Raw genomic sequence first — 22,048 nt, forward strand, 5'->3', positions numbered from 1 at the left:
CATGACTGACTCTCAGAGGAGACACAGGGATGAGACAAAGACACAAAAGGAACTTAACAGACAAGAACAATGAATCTGAAATACAAATAAACTCAGAGAGACTAAAAGAACTAAACTCAAGACTAAACTGTACAAAGCTTGAACTTAAATCATCATCATCATACAGATAAACTCTAAACGCTGGGTCACCCAGGACCATGACGCTTCTAGGACAGATGGCAGTGGCAAAGCTATAGTTGAGGCTTCAGTCTGGTACTTTACAAATCAGTGGGTCCCTGTGGCTAATCCATGTGTTTGTATAACACTTATCTACTTGGCACCAACATTATGTTATTTTTTTAAGGGTTTGTCTGATTCCTCAAGCTCACAGATATTTCTAAGCTATGTTCTTCAGTGAGTCCTCTTGTTTAGAAGAGGAATGGTAAAGGTTAAATACATTAATTCCATCGTCAGGAGGGACTGCTGTATCCTCAAACCACAGCTAAAGTTAAGAAGTGCTTGTTTTCCTCCTGCAGACTTGCATTAAAAGCTTTTGAGCTTGTTATGACGGATACTTTTGTTCTCAAGCGTGTCTGGCACAAAGGAACACCCGAAGTACTTCATGTGATGATGTTAAAGTGTATTAATGTACTTGGAAATGGCTTGTGGTCAGATCTAAGTGTTGAATAACTGCTCAGCAAACTGTGTTTGCTGTAATGGTTATGGTTTTACCACCTCCCGCTCAGACTCTGTCTAACCACGCCAAAACACACAATCTGAGTTTGATGAGTTTATTGATCGTGCTGTAGCACAGACAGACAGAAGTGAGTGGGAGGTGAGCACAAACTTCCACCGACACGAAACAGTCAGGACGAGTTGACGGAGCTCACCTGAATCCTGATGAAGTTTGAACATTTCAAGTTTTTATGAGGAGCTAGCTTATTGTAGCACAGATGTGGATAAATGTGTGCAGATTAATCATGCAGCTCATTGGTTTTTGTGACCTCAGTTGTCATGGTTACCTGACAAAAGTGATTTCAAAATGATTAACTAATGTTGTGCAGTATCAAAAATAATTAAATAAATAAATAAACATGACACAGAGGTGGAATATAAGAGACCGATGTAGATGTCGTGTCTACATCGGTCATTCCAAAAATCATCGACATGTTGATTTTTGGAATGTTATGATTTTAAATTAACATATTTCATCTATTTTCAAGTGGAATTTAATCTTTATTTTTACAAGTAGTCCCACTGAAACCCAATGTCTCATTTGCAAGAGAGAGCTGTTCCAGACAAACATTAAAATTACTATAATATGTCTAATGTAGTGAGATAGGAATCCAAATCCATGATCCAGTAAGAAGTTCTATTGAACAGATATAAAAAAACAAACCTGTGCAGAGAATAGGCAGGATAAAGTGTGTCCGAACAGAAGGAAGAAAGAACTAAACTGAGGTCCATGGAAACAAACAGGGAACAGGTTAGAAACCAGGACAAACATGATGGTGAACAACAGACTCAAACAAAACAAAGGAGAAGACATTCATATACTTGGAGGACAGAGGGGTGGAGACCGGCGGGGAACAAAACACAGGTGAAGATAATCAAAACAATAAAACTCAAAACAAGAAGAAAGAGAAAATTCAATCAAATCAAAAGCAAAACAGGAAAAACGGAAATGAGCAGACATAAATGAAACAAAGAAAACATGGAAACATAAAGGACATGCTAAACATAGATGACCTCTGTCAGGAAGAGTGACTACGCCCCTAATACTAGTATTCAGGTGGCGTTATAATAAAATTCACGGAGGTAAGAGTCGTCATGAAATGAGAAACTATGCATAGGTGACAAAGCCATTTTTGTATCAGATTGTAACCTGTTTATTTCTGCTGTAACATTAACATGGCAGTCTGTGGGCATTGAGTCACTGCTGGCGTTTCAAGTGGACGTTAGAGAAATTGCAGTTTTTTGGCACTTCCTTGTTGGCTTCATTTTTCCAACCTGGAAGTCGCTTCATGCTGAAACTGAGCATTTAGAGAAGCATGAAGTTTTGGCTCATAGGGCTTATTTCTGTGTATTCTGACGTCATTATGTAACAGTTTCACATATTTACTATGAGCATCCATCATTTTAACAGTACAGTGTATGGCAGGAAATTAAGAACAGCAGAGCAGATCCACTTTAGGGTTCGGGGAAATCAACCTCGACTGATGACAAGCACCAAAAATATTCTGACATGCCACATTAGGAATAAGACTGGTCTAAATTACAAAATAAATGGTCCCTGAATTCCATTTAGCAGCTTCAACATCACCATTTCCCTCCAACAGGAGACGACACAACACGTTCTTAAAAATATCTCGTACTTTAGCACAATTACAAACCCAGTTTTTATACAGTCTGGCGTTTGTTTTTCCTCTGTGAACACGTGGCTGAAACTAGCTTCACAAAAAAGTTTAATATTCTTTCTGCAAAGGTTTGTCTCTTGCTGTAAAGGTCTCGCAAGCCTTAAGTACAGTGTTATCTTTCACTGTATTATTCATCCTCATTACATCTCAGCTAGTGCAGTCTATCAGGTAAGAACGATGAAGAGGAGTTCCTGTGCAGTGCACACAGGAGGAAGAGGGACATGTCAGCGAACGCCCACGTAGTCCTGAGGAGAAGCCTGATCAACATGATGACTGAAAACACCTGTGTGGCTCAGTAGGGGGGGGAAAGGGGGTGAGGAAGAAGAGGATTCTCCAAAAGCTAGTTTCAGATTTAAATCTCACCTTCTTCCTTTTTTTTAATTTTTATTTTTTTTATTTCAGACAACTTCTACAAGGTGGAGGGAGCCAAGGATGCCTTAATCTGTGGGAACAGCAGCGACGCAGGGTGAGTCAACAGTTTCTCTTGTTCCGCTGTGAAGGTGGGAGACGTGGATTTGCCTGGGTGTGATTTGATTCTGAAGTTCATGGTTACACTGAGTGTGATTACAAACCACTGAACCAGTCAGGGCCACTCACCCTGAGCCTGGTAACGCCTGAAGTTTAAAAGAGAGTTTTAACAGACAGTTGTTTGGTTTCCCTCTGTAACCACTTGGGGGTTACAGAGATGTTCCCCTTGTTGGTTTGCCAGTCATAGCAGATAAATGTAGCACAGTCTCAAGATGTTCTGAGGAGCGATGCGTTACTTCAGGCAGAGCCTTGGGAAGAAGCTCCATGGAGTGGGGGGGGGGGGGGGGGGGTGCTGTGGAGATGATGTAACATGTGTTGGGTTGTAATTTTTTCACAACCCATATGAAGAAGAGCAGGATGAAAATAAATGCTGTGAAATGTTTTCTGATATGAAGATGGATAAATATAATATTGTTGTATGAAAGCATAATCATCTCTGAAAACATCCAGAAAATATAGGCTGCATACATGCATATGGTGACCGACCACTGACTCACAGCAAAGCTGGATTGGAGCAATAAATGTCAGCAATGAAACAGTGACACTGACACTGTAATTTACTCAGAAAGTTGACATGCGGAGACAACAGCACACAAATGAGGACTCCCTCATTGGTTTAATATCAGACGACTCTGTTGTTTACCAGCAGAGCAAACACAGCTCTGCGATGGCTAATGAGAAAGTCAGATTTACAGAATATCTGGATGGTCAGGTCCTTAACACTTATTTTCACACATTAGGTAAGAACTGTTGGATTATTGCCCAAAATTCAGTAACAAGCTATGTGTGTTTGGTGGCAGGACATGATAAGATAAGATAACCTTTATTAGTCCCACGTGTGGGAAATGTTTGTTACAGCAGTGGACAGTGCAAAGTTGCATAGAAAAATTAGAGAAAAGCACTGGAATAAGATATCAATAAGATACTGTACACAATAGGATAGAATAAAATTAAATAAAATACAAATGCTATATACAATATGAGTATAATACAACATTGCCAGAAAGAGTATTGCACTTATTACTATTGCACATGTGTGGATGTGTTAGATCAGTTGAAGTCTTTGTTGTGGAGTCTGACAGCAGTGGGGAGGAAAGACCTGTGAAATCTCTCCGTCCCACACCGTGGGTGCCGCAGCCGCTCAAGGAGCTGCTCAGTGCTGTCACAGTCTGCTGCATGGGGTGGGAGATGTTGTCCAACAGGGATCACAGCTTAGCCACCGTTCTCCTGTCACTCACCACCTCCACTGGGTCCAGAGGGCATCCTAGAACAGAGTCATAGAAGGTCTTCAGGAGTGGGCCCTTCACTCCAAAAGACCTGAGTCTCTGCAGCAGGTACAGCCTGCTTTGCCCTCTCCTGTCGAGGGCATCTGAATTATGAGTCCAGTCCAGTTTGTTGTTTAGATGAACGCCAAGGTACCTGTAGCTGTCCACCGCCTCAATGTCCATACCTTGGATGTTCAGTGGTTGCACTGGAGGATGTTTGTGCCTGTGGAAGTCTACCACCAGCTCCTTGGTTTTATTAGTGTTGATCTGAAGGTAGTTCTGCTGGCACCTGTCCACAATGTCTTGGGTCAGTTCTCTGTACTCCCTGTCGTCCCCATCAGTGATGAGGCCGACTATTGCAGAGTCGTCAGAGCACTTCTGCAGGAAGCACTCGGTGGAGTTGTGGGAGACGTCTGCAGTGTAGATGGTGAAGAGGAACGGAGCCAGAACCGTTCCCTGTGGGGCCCCCGTACTGCAGACGACCCTGTCCGACACACAGCCCTGAGTTCTCACATACCGTGGTCGGTCAGTGAGGTAGTCCAGAATCCATGTTGTGAGGTGATGGTCCACTCCTGAGTTCTCCAGCTTGTCCTTCAGGACCGTGGGAAGAATGGTGTTAAAGGCACTGGAGAAATCAAAGAACATGATTCTCACAGTGCTCCCAGCGGTCTCCAGGTGAGCGAGGGAACGATGCACGAGGTGAATGATGCCATCATCCGCTCCGATGCCAGGCTGGTAGGCAAACTGAAGTGGGTCCAGTGATGAGCCCACCAGGCGCCGAAGCTGAGTCAGGACCAGCCGCTCCAGGGTCTTCATCAGGTGGAATGTCAGAGCCACCGGTAGCATCACGCTCGTGTCCGGAGTTAGCGGTGTTAGCCAGGACTCCGTTAGCAAAACAATGCTACATCGCTGGTATTCCCCCTGTGACCAGGTTAGCGACGTGAGCTCATCTTATTGGGCAGCGATGTTACATTTCCAGTGATTACAGAAGGGAGAGATGGTCTATAACGTCTCCTTCTCGGGTGACAGCGCTCCCTCCCAGCACGACACCCACGTCTTTTCCTCCTCAGCTCAGTGGGAATGTCGTGTCTGTCCGCCGGCAGCACTGCTGTGGGACACAGCGCTAACAGCTGATCCCTGCTGTAAACAAAGCATCCATATGCTGGGTTCCCAAACACGGGTAAAAAATGGTGTGAAAGAAAAGAGAAAGACAACCAAGACTAGCACAAAACGGTAGTCCATGATTGCAGAATCTAATTGCTTAAACTTTAGTTACAAAAAAGAGAAAGTAAAGAGGAGATACGAAAGAAGCTCAGAATGAGCGGAGCTGCTGTAACAGGTTGCCACTCACGGGGGGGGGGCGCCGGAAGTCAGAAAGACTTCACTTCCTAATAATGATAAATTGGTCTTACCTTTATCCAGTTGCTAGCGTAGTAAGGTCCCAGTCACACAGACTCGGGGACAATATTTTTCTCCTACCTTGCAGCTGCTGGTTTCTGAGAAAAAAACACAAACTGGAAACTGAGACCGTTTGGTTTCAAAGTGAAACTTGTGCCTTAGCTCTAAACTTTTACTTTGAAAGGCCTCTATTCCAGCTTGCATCATACTTTTTCAAATTTCACTAGCACTTGGCTCATTTTCAGGTCCCTAACACCCGAAACACTCCCAAAGAGGTTTTGGGGGCAACACCCTCTTTGTGGGGAATTCATCTGGTGACTGCCGTCAACCTCAAGCAATCATTTGCCAAGAAATCAAGATTTTTTTCCTGTAGCGACTGGAAGTTGAAGTCTCTGGGCCTGCATGATTGGGGCATAAACATTATAGCTCACGGGGGTATCCTCATGTGAGGGTGGTAGCAATCTGGTGTCAGGGGGTAGTGTTAAGTGGATTTATCCCAAAACTGTAGTTTGTGTTTTGTTCCAGGTGTTTGGTTAAAGTTGGAGCACAAGTTGGTTTGGCTCAGGATTTACAGTTATTACAGTTGGCGCACTAGGTCATTAGGGTCATTTCAATAAGTGCTGATTGGCACTTTTTAGAAGTCAGTAGCATTTTTGCTTGCCGGGTTGATGGGCTTCATTGTTGGTGTATGCAGTTGCAAGATGGTCTCTTGTTTATATAATTTTTTTCCAGTGGTGTGGGTGCTTGAACTGAAGGGACACAGCGTACGCTGCTGTGAGCGGGTTAATGATGTGATGTAAGCATCATCAGAGCAGCATCACAATCATGGGCTAGGTTTTGGTGAGGTGGCGACGGATCAGGCTTTATGACATTTATCTATATTCCTTGTTTCCCATATGTTTATTATTATTAATATTATTATTTGTACATGTATGCCTTTGTTTGCTTGTCACATTAAAAGTCCCACTTTAACCATGTGCAAAATCATCCATCACCCCCAGTATATGACCTTCGGCTGCAGTTTCCAGCTTTCTGCATCCTGAGGTTCAGCTGAGCTTGGGGCTAAAAATGCATGTGTGAAAAGCTTTGGCTTCACCACGACGAAGAGCTGAAAACATCAATCTCTCTTTACTTTCCTGTCAATCATGCAGCATAGCAGTTTGTCCCTCACAACCTTTAGTTATCACTTTATTGAATGTTCTTCACATTCGAATCTGTCTGATGATTTTTCATACTTTGGCTGACTGTTTCGAGCTGTTTGAGGATGTAAACAACAAAGAGGGAATGAGATTGGGCTTCATTTTGTTCCCGTCTCACCTGAGAGTCCAAATAAACAGCAGGCTGAGTCTTTAGTTCTGCAAATATTTTTCTCAGACGGAGGCAGAAATGATCTGCTGGTGGGGTTAAATTTCAGTGGAAGGAGACAAAATGCAAAGATTTTCTCAATAAACTGTCCTTAGCTAAAGTAAAAACGTGCTTGGTGGCAGTAGACACTCCATCTTTAGAAACATTTATGCTTTTGCAGAACCCGTGCATGTTGGTTTATAGTAACTTCATCATCCCGCTATGAATGCATCTGAAATTACCTCCTATTTTCTGTCATTTGGCTCCAGACCGCATTCTCATATTTTAAAGTTGAATCTTTGACTTATTTCTTCCTCTTGCACTTTGAGACCTCAGTGAGAAATTCTGCTTTTTGACTGAAGATGGATGGAGGCTGATAGAAACATGTTAGCTACTGCATGTGGAGTAGGCTTTTCTGGACACCACAGAAAGACAATCACCAGTTTGCAAAGGAAATGGAAAGAAACAACCAATCTCTCCATTACCAACAGTTATATTTTAGGTCTCATTTCACTCATACACAATATCTGCTTGTTTTACTGTTTCTCTTCCAATATGGGAAAGGTTGTTGGATAATCTCATTAGAGCAATGTTGTCATGTCAGCTGTAGCTCCTGCTGAACTTTCTGGCTCCATTTTTGGCCTTTTTCTTGTTTAAAATAAAATGACCTAAAGTCTAAAGTGAAATCTCATGTTTGTAATTTCCAAACCTTTCATTAGTTGCTAATAATTACTGAAGTTGTGTGTGATACCTCCAAGTGTCAATGTGTCCTTAGTCGAGACTCCTTGGGACTCAGAAGTGACCATATTTAGACAAGAGGCTGGACTGTGAAGCCAATGGCGTGTCCAGCGGGGTGGCCTGGGGGGGCACAGGCCACCCCCCCAACCAGACTGGCCACCCCAGGTGCCACCCCAAAGGCAAAATAATAAAATTCAATCAAATATCAAATGTCCGATTATGTTTTCACGGTGACGCTCAGATATCCGAGTGTAAGTGAATGCAGCATCGGCTTCTGCGCTATGTGCATCACGTTAGCAAAGGTAGGAGAGCCAAGCGCGAAAGACGTCACTGCAGGAAACAATTTTTCGGTGAAAGAAAATGACAGAATAAATGTCCCGGTAAGTAATATTAAGTTTGTTGAGTTTAGTAAACTTCGGTAAAATTAGAATACCAAGGAAAAAATAACACTTAAAGAATTATTGCAGCCGTCGAATATTTCAGACAGTATGCTACAGAGGGCAGCTAACATAAGAGTTATGAGTTATAAGATATAATCTAAGTCGTAACATTGCTGTATGGAGCTGCAGATTTGGTTGCAGGTTAACATAGCTGGACTGGCCATCGGGCATACCGGACATATCCCCAGTGACTTATTTTTTATTTTTTTTTGTAATGGCATGAACAATGAGAGGTGGTGGATTGGCCAGATGCAGGTCGATGTGTAGAAATAACTCCGTTGTTTGGTGGTGGCTATGGTGGGGCTTCCACAGAGGCCAGCGGGTGGATGAGGGAAGGGGAGGCAGGAGGAGAGCCCCGAGGCAGCCGCCAGTCCGAGTGTCAGGTGAACTGAACTTCAGGTAAGAAGTTATGACCTGCAGTCTGTCTGGGTCAGATATAAACCAAGTTTAGGTGGAGTTTATTTTCATGTTGCTGACTTTTTACTGTCAGTTGCAATAACTCATACTGCGTTTTAGCCAGCTGGGTGGGTGCTATGATGTTACTGATAGTGAACTTTATTTTATTCATAAGGTTAGTAGAGTTGCCAACGGCTCCTTAAAAAAATGGAATGGTCCCTCATTCAGAGAAAATATTACACGTTTCGTATTGAGCTGAGAAGAGACGCAGTTTGTCCCGAACTTTAGCTAGAATGGAAAAAAGACACAAAGCTGGATTTATTCTGTCTTTACGCTGCACAGCTGCCTCTTCTCTCATTCTCTCCCCTGCCTCTCCTGTTGCTACTTCAATCATGAAACTGATCAATGATCAGCTGATCGGCTTTTCTCTCTTGTTTATTTATCGCCCACTTTGCGCCAGAAAGAGGAAACCAGCGGATGTCGCGCTAAACAACAGCAGCACGTTTAAGCTTGATCAGCTGTTGTTAGAATTTATTTAATATTAATTTCTAGTATCAGCTGTTGTTTGCTGGAGCCACAGCTGTAAAGCTGCTGGTCATGATATCGGTTTGGATATGTGGTGAGAGGGAAACATGAAGATGATACCAGGAGATGTCCTTACTGAATCATCAGAGCTGAACAGGTGATGGAGAAACAGGTTTACCTTTTAGGTCACATGAATGAGTTGAAGGGAAGTTATGAACTGTTTCTGAGAGACAAATAACACCAGGATCCTTTTTTATGTAGCTGACAGCTGGTAACTGTGCAGGGGCGGGTCTAGGAAAGTTTTGCCAGGGGGGCATGTAGGGCATTAACAGGGAAAGGCACAAAGAAATACTTTTCTTTCTTATTCTCATTTAAAATATCTAGCTTTTATTAAATAATTATCTAAATCTTACAACCAAAGTTTTTATCTGACGTAAAATGTATAGAAATCATACATATACCAACAAGACTGTACATCACTGTCACAACAGGGTTTGTTTTCAGTCAAAGTCTTTATGGCTTTAATACCTGGTGGGCCGGTCTGTAGTCAAAATGCCCAATTTTTTTGTCCCAGTCCAGCCCTGCAGGTTAATACTGGCAGTGTCACCATGCCAGCTGACTGTATTTCATCATCAGCCAGTGTTGTTCTTTATCAATATTACCAAAGTTGACCATAAGGCAGCATAGAAAGTATTTACTTGCTTTCAGGTTTTATTCAAATATTAGTCTTTTCAGTTGTTTCTCCACTTTTTTCCTGTTTCAAAATCAAACACCAGTTTGTGAGAAGATTATCTTCTTTTTTTAATAAGCAGATAAAGTTTTACATTGGAATTGGCTAATTTGTCAATTGTATGTTAAAAATGTTCGTATTTTAATATTCAAAAATGTTTTTGCCCAAAACATATGTGCACTATATGTCAGTAAAAATACTATGCAAATATTGCTGTCCTTGAATGCTGAGTAAACACTGACAAAGCACTGATTGTATCTCTTGTACTTTATCAACGCAGTATCTAAAAACTTTGCACCGTAGTGGTTAAAATCTCATTCTAATAAGAGTTAAAAGTGCATTTGGTTATTAGGTTTATAGGATTATTGAATTATGGTTAAGGGTTGGTAGAATTTTTTTTTTAAACATTATCTGCCAATTAAATCTGCCACCCTTCTCCAAATCTGTGCCCCTACCTGGCCCCCCCAACAAAAATTTTCTAGACACGCCACTGTGTGAAGCTACCAGCTAATGCAAGCAAGCTGCATTAGCTGGTACTGATCAGGAAGCTGCATTCATACGTGTGCACAGCACATCTGCTGATCTGCTAATTAATGCTAATGAAGAAAAATTCACTCACTCAAACAGAAGCACAGATATTGCAGGCAGGCTGTAACGCACAGGCTGTCACCATCCACCTGTGACTCCTGTGAGTCGTAGCACCCACTAACTTTACACCTTAGAGAAATCTGAATGCATGAGTGAATAAAACCCCTGCACAGTTAATGTGTTGGAGGAAAATAGCGCTGCAGGCTAAAGCAGGGATTTTTTTTCACATATCAGGCCGTAAACATGATTATTTCTGCTGAGACATTTTAACATTAGAGCCTATAAGTGCAGTTTTTGTCACTTCCTCATTGGCTTCATTTTTCATGTTGCTGCTCTTCGATCCTGCCTCAGCGTGATGAGATGGTATGAGCGTGTCTCATCGTGTGTTTGGATCTTGCTGCTGGTGTCGTGTGCTGGACTGTTGTGTGACATGTCAGAAAGGAGAAGCGTCTGACCACGCTGAGAGCAGGACACTGAGTGACACAGCTATGACAGTACTGTGTGTGTGTGTGTGTGTGTGTGTGTGTGTGTGTCAGAGAGAAATAGACCATCACCCAACTCCAAGTAGCTGTTCCTCTGGGGAGACGGTTAGCCTGAAGCTAACTGACCACGTTATTTGAAACTGATGCAAACAGGACTAGGAGGCAAGTGAAATAGGAAGTAAACAGAAACATACCATGGCATGAACCCGATGAGGAGGAGGAGGGGAGGAAGATGAGATGGTGCAGGAGAAGTGAAGCAGAAAGGAGGATGGGTGGAGGGAAAGAAAGAGGAGAAGATACAGAGGGCAGAAGATAAACGAGGGAGGAGATGGACAGAAGGCTATTAGATGAGACGGGAGGGGGAGGAGAAGAGAAAACAGAGGGATAGGAAGACGAACGAGGGCAAGGCAAAGCAGAGAAGATAACAGAGGGAGAGAGAGAAAGCATGTGAAGAGAAGGAATAAAGAAGAAATAAGAGATAAACAAACATAAGGTGAGGAGAGAGAGGCAGAGAGATGTGTTCAGTAGAACCAGGCAAAGAAACATCTTTTAGATCCACAGAGAGAAACAAGAGAGAGGAAGTAGAATGAAGCAAAAGGAGAAAAGTAAGGAGGTAAAAGAAAAAAAGACACGTGGGGAGAAAGAAAGATGAGGAGGAGCAGGAGAAGAGGGGACAGTGAGAGGTAAGGATGATGAGGTGGATCATCAAAAAAGAAATGAAAGGAAGAAAAGAGGATAGAAAACATAAATGAGTGAAAACAAGCACGGGAAGGAGGTGACCCGGGTGCAGAAGGTGAAGTTGAACAGAGCTTAAAACTCCAACATAATATTATAAAAACACAGTGAATCCGTGCAGCTTGCTGCATCTGAGGAGTTAGGAGGGTAGGGAAGTTTCCCTTATCCTGTTTGTCAAGCTAACAAAGCATTCTCATCCCGAACTGGCCTGTTGTTGTCCCTACGCAAGGTGTCCTTTGGTGTTCGTTTAAATAAAAGGGGAAAAAAGGGTTGAAGCTCATGTTAGGTAGAGGTGCTGCTGGCATTCATCACCTGGTTTGTCCATCAGGTGACAGGAAGCAAACTGCCGTGTTTGTGTTTTGCACCTGATTCTTGTCACTTTGCACAGCTACGCAGTGGATTGAGTTTGCGCTGCATGGATTCATTCATTCATTCACTCATGCTCAGCTCAGCAGGGTGTAAGTGTATATATATTATCTGCTAATGGAATACATCTTACAGCAGTCAGTGAAATGTGGCACTGATAACTGAAACTCTGAACCCATGAGGTGCTGTAGCCCAGGTTATGTGTTCAGCAGTAGTTGCTATGGTGATAGAACCAGGTTATAAAAGAGACCCACCTTCCTGACACCGAGACTCCTGAGTAAGGGCAGCGTTTCATGTTTGAGAGGAGTACCTTTGTTAGTACGATCAACAAATCGACCACTTAAACATCTCATAAGGCAACATTAGGGGTGCAAAGATACACAGAATTCACGGTTCGGTTCAGTTCGATACTTTGGTGTCACGGTTCGATATTTCTTCGATACAAAAAAAATGTTCATGCCTTTTTAATTTGTCATTTATTAAAATTATAAATGTATATTTTAACTCAAAAGTACAGTTTTTAAATTTAATGTTGCTGAAACAACCAAGTAATAAAAAAAATAAATCTATCTGATCGAGAAATCACTCATCTTTGGAAAAGAGAGTTTATTACAGAGAAATGTCTCTTTCCAAAATAAAAGCTCTACTATACGCTTCTTCTGGGCTATATTCTCAGCAGCATATTAAACATATCAGGTCCGCATAAGGAGAATCCTGTGCTAACGGCTGTCTAAATGACTCGGGTAAAGTTTGTAGCATGCGTGCTTGTTGTTTTTGTCTGCTTCCACTTGTCTTTGCACTAGGATGATGTCGAGTAAATGTGCAGTCATATTCGTTGTGTTCCTACTAGTGCTGTCAGCGTTAATCTGAAATGACGTTAAAGCCACAACACGGCAAATCTCCGTTAACCAGCTACCGCGGATCGTCCGTGCGTGGGGCTGGACGGCGTCAACACGTTAACAAGCTAACTGCGCTAACGCACTAGTTCCCACCAATGTAACTGAGCATTGCGTGGCACATCCAACATACTGTTTTACTTTAGTCCATGACGCGCTTACCTTCAGGGTCATACGTCACATGAAAACCAAAATAGTTCCAAACGCCAGATCTGAATGAGGGTGGGGGAGGTTCAATTTGCCATGTTGCAAGGAGAGCTTAGCTTCTGTCTCGCTAGCTTGCCCTGCGGTCAGTGAATCTGCGTTCGACTACTCCGCCTAGGCTGCACTGTCGAGAGCAGATTCACTGAGCGCTCAACACAGACAGCATCGTCAGAAGGAAAGTTGATAAAATAAATTAAAAATGTTGTATTGTTCGATACATATGTGTACCGAACCGAAAGCACTGCATCGAACAGTTCAATATCGATACGAGTATCGTTGCACCCCTAGGCAACATGGTGACTCCTCGCAATGACCACCTTCTTCTTATTTTGAGCAATGATGACCTTGCATGCTCAGGATATTTGCATAGTGTGATCTGATTGGCTAGCAGCAGCACTAGCTCTTCACATATTGAATATTCCTCCGTTTTTTTAGCACCAGCAGCGCGAGCAGAGACGATGAGCCATATTCACATCACCTGTCACCTTGTTTTAACGTTGGAGCTGAATGTTCTGTGATTGCACTTTAGTCTGTTCAAATAAACGTGTCACCAGTCATTTATTCCTCTCTTTACCACAGCCTGGGAGTCCATATTTACCTTTCTACATGAACACGCACTTTCTGTGATGTTTTCTGTGCTGGTTTTGAGATTGGAAGCTTTTCTGTGGGCACAAAACGAGTCAACGGGCGAGTTATCAGAGAGAGAGCTGGAGGAGGGAGCGAGCGGTCACGGTAGCAATGTTGATCGCTGTGTTGTCTGCTTTCTGTGCTGAAGCTGCTCCGCTCGCGCATGATGCTGATTCGCTAAGCCTGAGGGCAAAGGTCACTGAGCTAACCCAGTCTGACATACACATTGTGACTCCTACAACCAGCTGCAACAGAGTCACAGGCACTTCATCAGACAAGCGCAGAGCATTTGTCAGGGCTGCGCAGTATTGGGGTAGAAGGAAATTGTCAGGCTGAGGGGCCATTTTGTTTTCGGGCTTGGTTCTGATTGGCTCTGATGTTACACTTTCAAGTAATGAGCAAAATGTGTAAAACTGTAATAAAAAGTGTGAGACACAGAAAAAGCTGTGTCTTATAAGCAGAGCTGGAGGCTCTTTCACGCCGCTCTCTCCCTGCGTCACACCCTCGGCTCTGCTCCGGAGATGCCGTGCCGACCTCACTCTTCACAGCATCTGGTCGGGTTAGGCTGGGAACGCTGCTGGCCTCGGGGGCAAGGTTACAAGCATACAAACATATGAAATATCTGATTACATGAAGGGGGGGGGGGGAGTTACGCTGAGGATGATGAGGGTATACACGAAGGTTTATTGGATTTATCGGCTGATGTTAAGTGCTTAAACCCACAGAGCACTGTCCGACTCTTCTTCTCCATTAGTTCCAGGTATCAGATTTGCAGGCATGTTTGATAGAATTATTGTTTGCAATCATAGTCTAAGTGCATGTTCAGAAAAGTTTTTGCAAGCTGAAACTATTGCATTAAAGTTTATCAGCCCTCTGTTTGTATTAATGCGATACTGCACACAGTACAACTTGTATGAGTCCGTGGATAAAGTACACCTTGTGCTAATTAATGCCAAGTCCACATTCGCCTTTTTTTATAAAAAGAAACGGACCAACTGCGGGCGCTGGGATATTATTTTTGGCATCTTAATAAGTTTGTGTGTCATTTTAAGTGATTTTTAAGTTAAACTGTTTGTGATATAACTCGTCTCGTGCTTCATCCGGGTGTGAAACAGCTGGGATGAAAGGCAGCACCTCCAAACTATAAACTACAAGTATAACTATGAAGTGTTCCCTCTGGGATGGGTGGAGTTCTTGCCCTAAGCAAGGGAAATGAAAGATCTTGGGATCTTATCTGTTAGTGTTGAGGTAGACCTGATTGCTGAGGTGTGAGCAGTAATGTGGGCATTGTACCAGTAAGGTCACAAATACAAACGGCTGAAATGAGCTTCCTCCATGAGATGCGTGGACTTAGAGGTAGAATGAGGAGCTCGACATTCGGAGTGAACTCAGAGTGAGATCTGGTTAGCATGCCTCCTGGTTGCCTCCCTTCAGATGTTTTGCAGGTATGGCTGAAATGTAGGAGACTCTGGGATGGACTACGAACCAAATGGAGAAGTTATATATGGCCGATCTGGCCGTGGGACACCTTGGGATCCCCCATTGAAGTGGAAAGATGGATTATCCTGATGCGTTAATGCTATTCTGCGTGCTATTTTCATAAGATTTTTTTTCTTGGTTTTTGTTGCTGGAAATTTTTTGATTTTTACTTTATGGTCTCCAACTTAGAGTAAATCGCAGTCGAGTTGTAAACCGTCTGTGCCAGGAGTAAGAAGAGGGATAGTATTTGATGAAAAGCAACCTTGAAAACCCCCAATTTTGCTTTGCATCAGCTCATTTAACTAAGTAACTAGCCATGTTAGGAAGCAATGGAATTGGACTTGTGAGAAATCTCTACAATTTCAGGACCAGGACCACTCCTCCTTCACGCCCCTTCCGACCTCAGACTATAAATGCCCCCTTCTCCAATACCCGTTGTTCTCATTTCCATGCCCCACCCTTACCCCCCTTTTTCCCTCTCTTCTCCTCTTCTCTTCTCCTCCCTTCTTTCATTCATTTCTCGTTAGTACATGGGGATCTGCCTTGCCCGGGAGCCATCGCCAGTCCCCTTCGAGGCCTTCCCCAAACCGCAGCACCAGTTCATACTTCCTCAACCCTCTTCGCTCATCGTTTCTGAGGATGTGGTCCCAGCTAGTGAAACAAGATCAGTAAAATCTTAAACTCAAGTATAAAACTTCTAAAAACAAATTAGATGTATCGTGTTTATCTTGCCATGGTCAATGTCTACTTAAAGAAACTCCTTCTGCTCTTAATGCTGATGTTGTGTCACATCAAATCCAAGTCTAGAGTCGGCTCCGAGCTGTGTCTCAGTGCTGTTATAGAATAATGAATGTTGTGAATTAGGCCTGGTAGTTGTCCACAGTTTTTCATTTCCTCTGGCTCACAGTCAGAGTGATGTTCTGCAGATAAATCTCTTTCTGTTCGGAGCTGAAATGAAATACATGAATGACGGATAAACTGGAATTCAAACGAGGTAATCCCGCTGAGCAGAAACTCGTCGATTGGACAGATTTCAGTCATTCTTTAGAGAGGGAAGCCAATCATGACTGGGTTCAGACGTATTGCCTTTAATTAGTGCTGAAAACCATCACAAAAAAGTCTCCAAGCTATGACTGTAAATGTTTTAAGAAGAAAATGTGGTAAAATATGTGAGTGCAGTCCATCTGACATGCCTGCAAAGCCCCGACCGACAGCAGCAGACAGCTAAGATGCAGAATGACAGCCGACCCAACGGGCTGCCTCGTTACAGATGCTAATTAGCTTATTCTTGTCACTGGAGCTCGATGGCATGTAGCATGTGACCCATGAGGTCATTGGGAGGAAGTGGGTTTGTGCTGGGAGGAAGTGATCTGAGGCAGCCTGATTCTCCTGCTTCTGCTGCTCTGAGGATTCAGCAGAACCGCATCCAACCAGTCCCGCTTGGATCTGGATGCTCGTTTTCACCTGTCAGTTAATCATTTTCACATTTCAGGCAGTAATGAGTGTGTTCACAGTCACAGGAAGATTTAAGCCAACATTTTCATGGAAAAAAAAACAGAATATAAAAAACAAGTTTTTGAAGTAACGTCCAGAATCCTCAAAGAGGAAATATCCCGTTTGTATGCACTCAAGTATAGTTTTAACTCCTTTCATAAGTTCCATCTTGAGCCTGCACACTGCCACTGTACATTCAATGTAATATCTTTTAAGATAAGCACGATGGAGAAGTCTTTAGGGATTTGGTAAATGCCGTCATTGCAGCTCTAAGTGCAGTCAAATCCTTTTTCCCTCTAAGTTTAACCTTATTTTCAGCATAATTGCTGTCTTATTTCTGAGAAAGGGATGAAACATCTTTCAGACAGACAAAAAACTGCATATTATTTATGCATGGGTCAGAGTTCTTCAAGTGTTTTTAGTCTGGATGATCCATCCATCTTCAGCTGCTTCTTTTAAAGCCCAGATGTCCTCCGTGTCCTTCAGCTCGTTCCCAGGCCGGATGGGATTTAAAATACCCAGAGAGTGTTCTGGATTGCATCCCAGGTGGACTCCACAGGGAGCCGTCCAGGAGGCGTCCTGATCGGTTCAGGTTTAACAGACTGCTTTGGAACATGAAGGAACGGCAATCTGCTCAGAGCTCAGAGCTCCTCACCTCCTCTCTAAGGGTGAACAGAGACTCATCGGGAAGGAAGGAAATCTTGGCTGATTGTGGTGGTGATCTCATTGTTTTGGTCGCCAACCAAAGCTCGTGAGCAGAGGAGACAACTTGCAAGATAAGACTCTGACCTTTTCTTCTTCACCATCTTCAGTTACTATGATGACACATTTGATTTTAAAGATATGACACAGATGAAATAAAGAAATGTACACTACAAGAAACAATAAATCCCTTTGGTTTCACGGATGGAGCGCCAGCATAAGCCCAATTTTGGGATTCGTGCTAAAAATGACATTTAAAAATGTACAATACATTGATCATGGATGATTAGCTTTGTTAACTGATTGGCTCTGATCCATGGAGCCAGTTCTGTGCTCATCTTATTAAAATCTATTACAGCTTGACATGTTGCTCTTTAGAAATGCAATATGGGTAACTGTGGTGAAGACTTCAGCCATGGCTATTCTTCCACTTCCCAGGATTCATAGTCAAGAACAAAAAGGGACTGTTACGCCCCAGTCTAGGGGTACAGGAACATAACATAAGAGTTGAAAAGGATTGACCCCGCCCTGGTCACCAAAAGCCTACAGAGGGAAAACCAATTTCTTCGTGAACAGTGGTTTATTGTCTAAACTGAAGCGTGACTCCGGGGTGAACAAAGGCCAAAATAACAAACAAAACCAGCTTAATCAGTCAAGGAGGTGCTACCTAAACCCTACGTGATGAAAAGAACAAACAAAAGACAAATGGTATGCCTAACTCCCTAAATGAATAAACAGGAGGAAACAATACAGAAAACAACAGGGCAGCTCACCCCTTCGGCTTCAGTCACTGTTTACAAGGTGCTATTTACAAGTGAAGGCTAATTTACACACTATATACAAGCTCAATAGGTCACGAGAATCACAAATATCACAGCGTTTGGAGGCCAGGGTCAGGTCTGCTGCTGCCCCAGGACAACTGCTAGTGAGGAATTTTGAAAGCAACCGCATGAATAGGGGACCAATCAGCAGCCGTCAGCTTATCCAATCAGGGACCTGCAGAGACTTAAAGACACAGAACAAGAAACAGCCACCAAAGCACATTATGGGTTGTATCCCAATTCAGGGTCTGCAGCCTTAAAGTACGCAGCCTCAACGATCCTCAAGGGCCGCGTACTCAAAGACCGCTAAGGCCGGAAGTGCGAGACTTGTGAAATGGGACGGTCTAGCCTCCGTCTCGCTGCCCAGGTTGCCTAGCAACCATGATACTAACCACTGGAAACGTGTCATACAGCTTTGTTTGACAGAAATGAAGGAGACAATCTTTTGTTCATTTGTTTGTTTCTTTCTACATGAGCTTTGATCAATCTCTGTGAGATTAAGCTCAGCTATTGAACGGCGTATATTTTAAAGTAAAGGCTTTAAAACCAAGTTAGTACAAACGTCACTAATGTCACATAACTTTGCCGACATGTGGCCAACAGTAATGTTTAATGTTCTTCGTTATTAAACATTTGCACATAAATAAGTGACATAATATTCAGTACTTAAAGTTTACTCTTCGGCCGCCCCTCATCCGCCGTTTTTTTCTGCAAATTTATCCACACCCATCGCCGCGCTATGCATTCTGGGATATGTTGGGCCACGAAGTCTACACTGCCACAGCCTTACAATTCAGGGAAATGAAGGATGCATTTCAGGGCCGCATTTCGAGCAGCCTTTGAATTGGGACAGCCTTCAGCGCGCCGCTGTGACGTAATCGGCCTTGAAATGCGGCCTTTAAGGCTGCAGACACTGAATTGGGATACAGCCATGGCCAGGGCCATAACAGGGACGTTTGGTCTTTTTTTGCTTTTGGACAGGAACAAAATGTCACATCTCAGGTGTATAGTCTCCTCAGATCAAATCTAATCTGACGTCTAAGTCGACATTAGTGAGAGCTCTTACTGTTTGCTATAAGAATATGATTTGGGGGATTTCAGTGAATTATCCAAAAAAGTCCTTTTGTTTGTCGTTAACACACATTAATAGGAATACGTGTTGGTACACAGCAAAATCTCCAGTGTTAAATTAACACTGGAATATTTCTAACATTTTGAGTTATTTTCCAGTGTTAGAAAATCAGCACTGCTCAGTGTTAGTCTTTGTTAATCTTCAAAACTGACTAGGTTACTTTTAAACATATAACACTGTCAAAAGTGTTAATTTAACACTCAACAGTGTTGTATTTAACACTCAGAGGTGTGGGCCCATATAGACACTCTCTAGTGTTAATTTAACACTGGAGATTTTGCTGTGTACTTGGACCTCATGGGGAATCCCACCTAAGCTTCATGAACTGTATGTAGTTACTAGACAAAAAAAGTTAGTGGACGGCTGATTCAGGTAAAAGAACTGGGTTATCTATGAAGGGAGCTGTTCCCCCTTTAATGATGGAACGCACTAGGTTGAGGAGGGGATAGGCCTCCTGGATGCTTTCTAGGTGAGGTTTTTGAAGCATTAACAGATTGGTGGAAGCTCGGGGAAGATGCAGGGCACACTGGAGAGAATATGTCTCTGAGGTCACTCGGTATCATCTGCAGAAGAGCTGGAGAAGGTAGCAGGAGAGGAGGAAATCCAGTAAGTGTTAAAAAAATACCTGGATGTTATTCTGCCCAATGAGAAACTCAGATCTACTTCAGCCTCACGTGCCTGCAGTCCCCAATAAGAAAATCCAGCTGTGGCGAGAAGCTGTTTTCTCATTAAACCTTGAAAACAGCTCGAGCCTCTTATTTGCCCCATAATGTGACCAGAAAACACAAAAGCAAATTCAAAAGGTGGAGGTGTATGGCTTTAATCATCATTGACCCAGCTTCCTCTTAGAGAGACTCTGCTGTCATCGGAGCAGTTAGCGAGAAATATGGCTTGACCCAAGTCTGAGGAAATAGCTGCCGGGGGGGTTGAATTTCCTGGAATACACTGCGTCATATAGCTGATATTCATCATTCCATTAGCCTAGCGTTCACTGCTGGTGGTAGCCACGTCTCTGCCGCACAACTCTGTGTGTTCCATTAAATTAGTTTAGCATTAATTTCTGCCGATGCATTTCCAACTCTGCATCTGTGTGTGTTTGTTGGCAATTGGTGATACACCTCCATCTTCACCTGTGTGTGCATGTGCGTGTGTGTGTGTGTGTGTGTGAGAGAGTGACTGAATGTTGCACATGCCATAAAGCTCTCAGTGCACTCTCTTTCTGATATAAATGGTTAAAACATTATGTTAAAAGCTGCACTGATCAATAACTCAAGTACAGTATTGAGAACAGTTTTCAGAATGCAGGTTGATTTTGTCTGAGTGCCCGTGTGAGTGTGTGTTTCTGCCTCCCTCCGTCTGCTGTGGGTGTGTTTGGTTTGAGTTATGAGCTCTCCGGGAGGCTGTGAATGTGACATCTGTCCAATGTTTAGCCAAAGACACAAAAGAGGCTTCCACCACCTAAACGCTGGTCCACGGGGAGATAACTGAGAGAGTGTGTCTTTGTGTGTGTGTGTGTGTGCTGATAAGAGGCAGCACTAAAGCACTCTCAGTTCCTCGGTACAAAGAAAAAGAACTTTGATGAAACCCGCTCCTTTATCTGTGCAGCAGAACTGTTTGATCTGCGTTGGATACAAAGCAAATAAACTATTATTACTGCTTCTTCTTCCACTCCCAAAATATTGGTCCGATTAATGCAACATGGATTGTATTTGTGAAAAAAAAAATATATATTTAATGTATGCTGTGCTCTTATAAAAAGGTTATAACCAGCTCACCAGCCACAGCTACAGCCTCTCCTCCGCTTCATTTCACTGTAAGCTGTAAAAATCCTCAGTTATGAGATATTTAAAGACATTTTCTGGACACTTCATTGGACAACTTAATTTGTAATTATGTTTAGGGTGTAGCACTGCCTCTTTGATATAAAGTATATTAAATAAAATGTAATGTTTTATCTTAATACTATGAGTATTCACGGTTATAGTATCGAAGTTATATATCGAAGTACTCCGAACTTGGACCGCTTTAAACTAATTTCCCAGATATTTTTCAGCCCTCCTAACTCTGTAAGTACAGGATCTAAAACCAAAATGACCTTTGTCATTGTTTTATTTAACCATCAAAAAAGTTATAGCATATATGAAAGCTCCTTTTATTTTGATACCAGGCTTATCGTCAAGTTGTGGTTCTTTTTATAAAAATAACTTTCTATCTGTCATATTTATAAACAATCAAATATGTGTTGCTTTGTCCCCCAGAAATCTTAGCTCTGTGTGAAATATGACTATCGTAGATTATGGAAGGTAGTGACGAACATTTGTTCCCTCAGTTTGTTCTCAGCACTAACAGGATATTTACGTTGCCTAATGTGGCCGGTGCTGCTGTGGTTCTTCGCAGGTGTTGTGGTGGTTGGTAACATGTGATACATGTGCTTATGTTTTTGCTCCTTCAGCGTAGCCTCTAAAGTACTATTAGATGCTGTGGGGGTCTAAGGCTACGTTCACTCTGCAGGTCTTAATGCTCAATTCCAATTTTTTTGATCAAATCCTATTTTTTTGTCTGCTCGTTCACACTACAAATAAAATGCGACAGCAAACGCGCTCTAGCTGATAATTGGCGTCTGTCTTGTGTCAGTGATATAAAAGACGGATTTAATGCGACATGACCATCAAACAGCAGTCGTTTTCTAAAACATCAGATATGTATCGGATTCAGCACCACATACGAAAGTGACCCAGATCGGATTTGAAAATATCGGATTT

The 22,048-nt window shown here is 42.7% G+C and overlaps 1 protein-coding gene across 1 annotated transcript in view; it reads left to right on the top strand.

Moving 5' to 3' along the window:
• The window catches only part of LOC147321604 (sodium channel protein type 3 subunit alpha-like), a 270,039-nt gene that overhangs the window by 97,700 nt on the left and 150,291 nt on the right, over positions 1 to 22,048 (top strand). Inside the window, exon 9 of the mRNA XM_086305639.1 lies at positions 2,799 to 2,862. Coding sequence (XP_086161765.1) covers positions 2,799 to 2,862 — 64 coding nt within the window. The remainder of the gene's footprint in view (positions 1 to 2,798; positions 2,863 to 22,048) is intronic.

Source organism: Aulonocara sp. 'chitande type north' Nkhata Bay, linkage group LG9 (genome assembly GCF_057382095.1).
Source record: "Aulonocara sp. 'chitande type north' Nkhata Bay isolate Kocher_YH1m ecotype deep benthic linkage group LG9, A_spYH_male_GT1.1, whole genome shotgun sequence".
In the NCBI taxonomy this organism is placed as follows: Eukaryota; Metazoa; Chordata; class Actinopteri; order Cichliformes; family Cichlidae; genus Aulonocara; species Aulonocara sp. 'chitande type north' Nkhata Bay.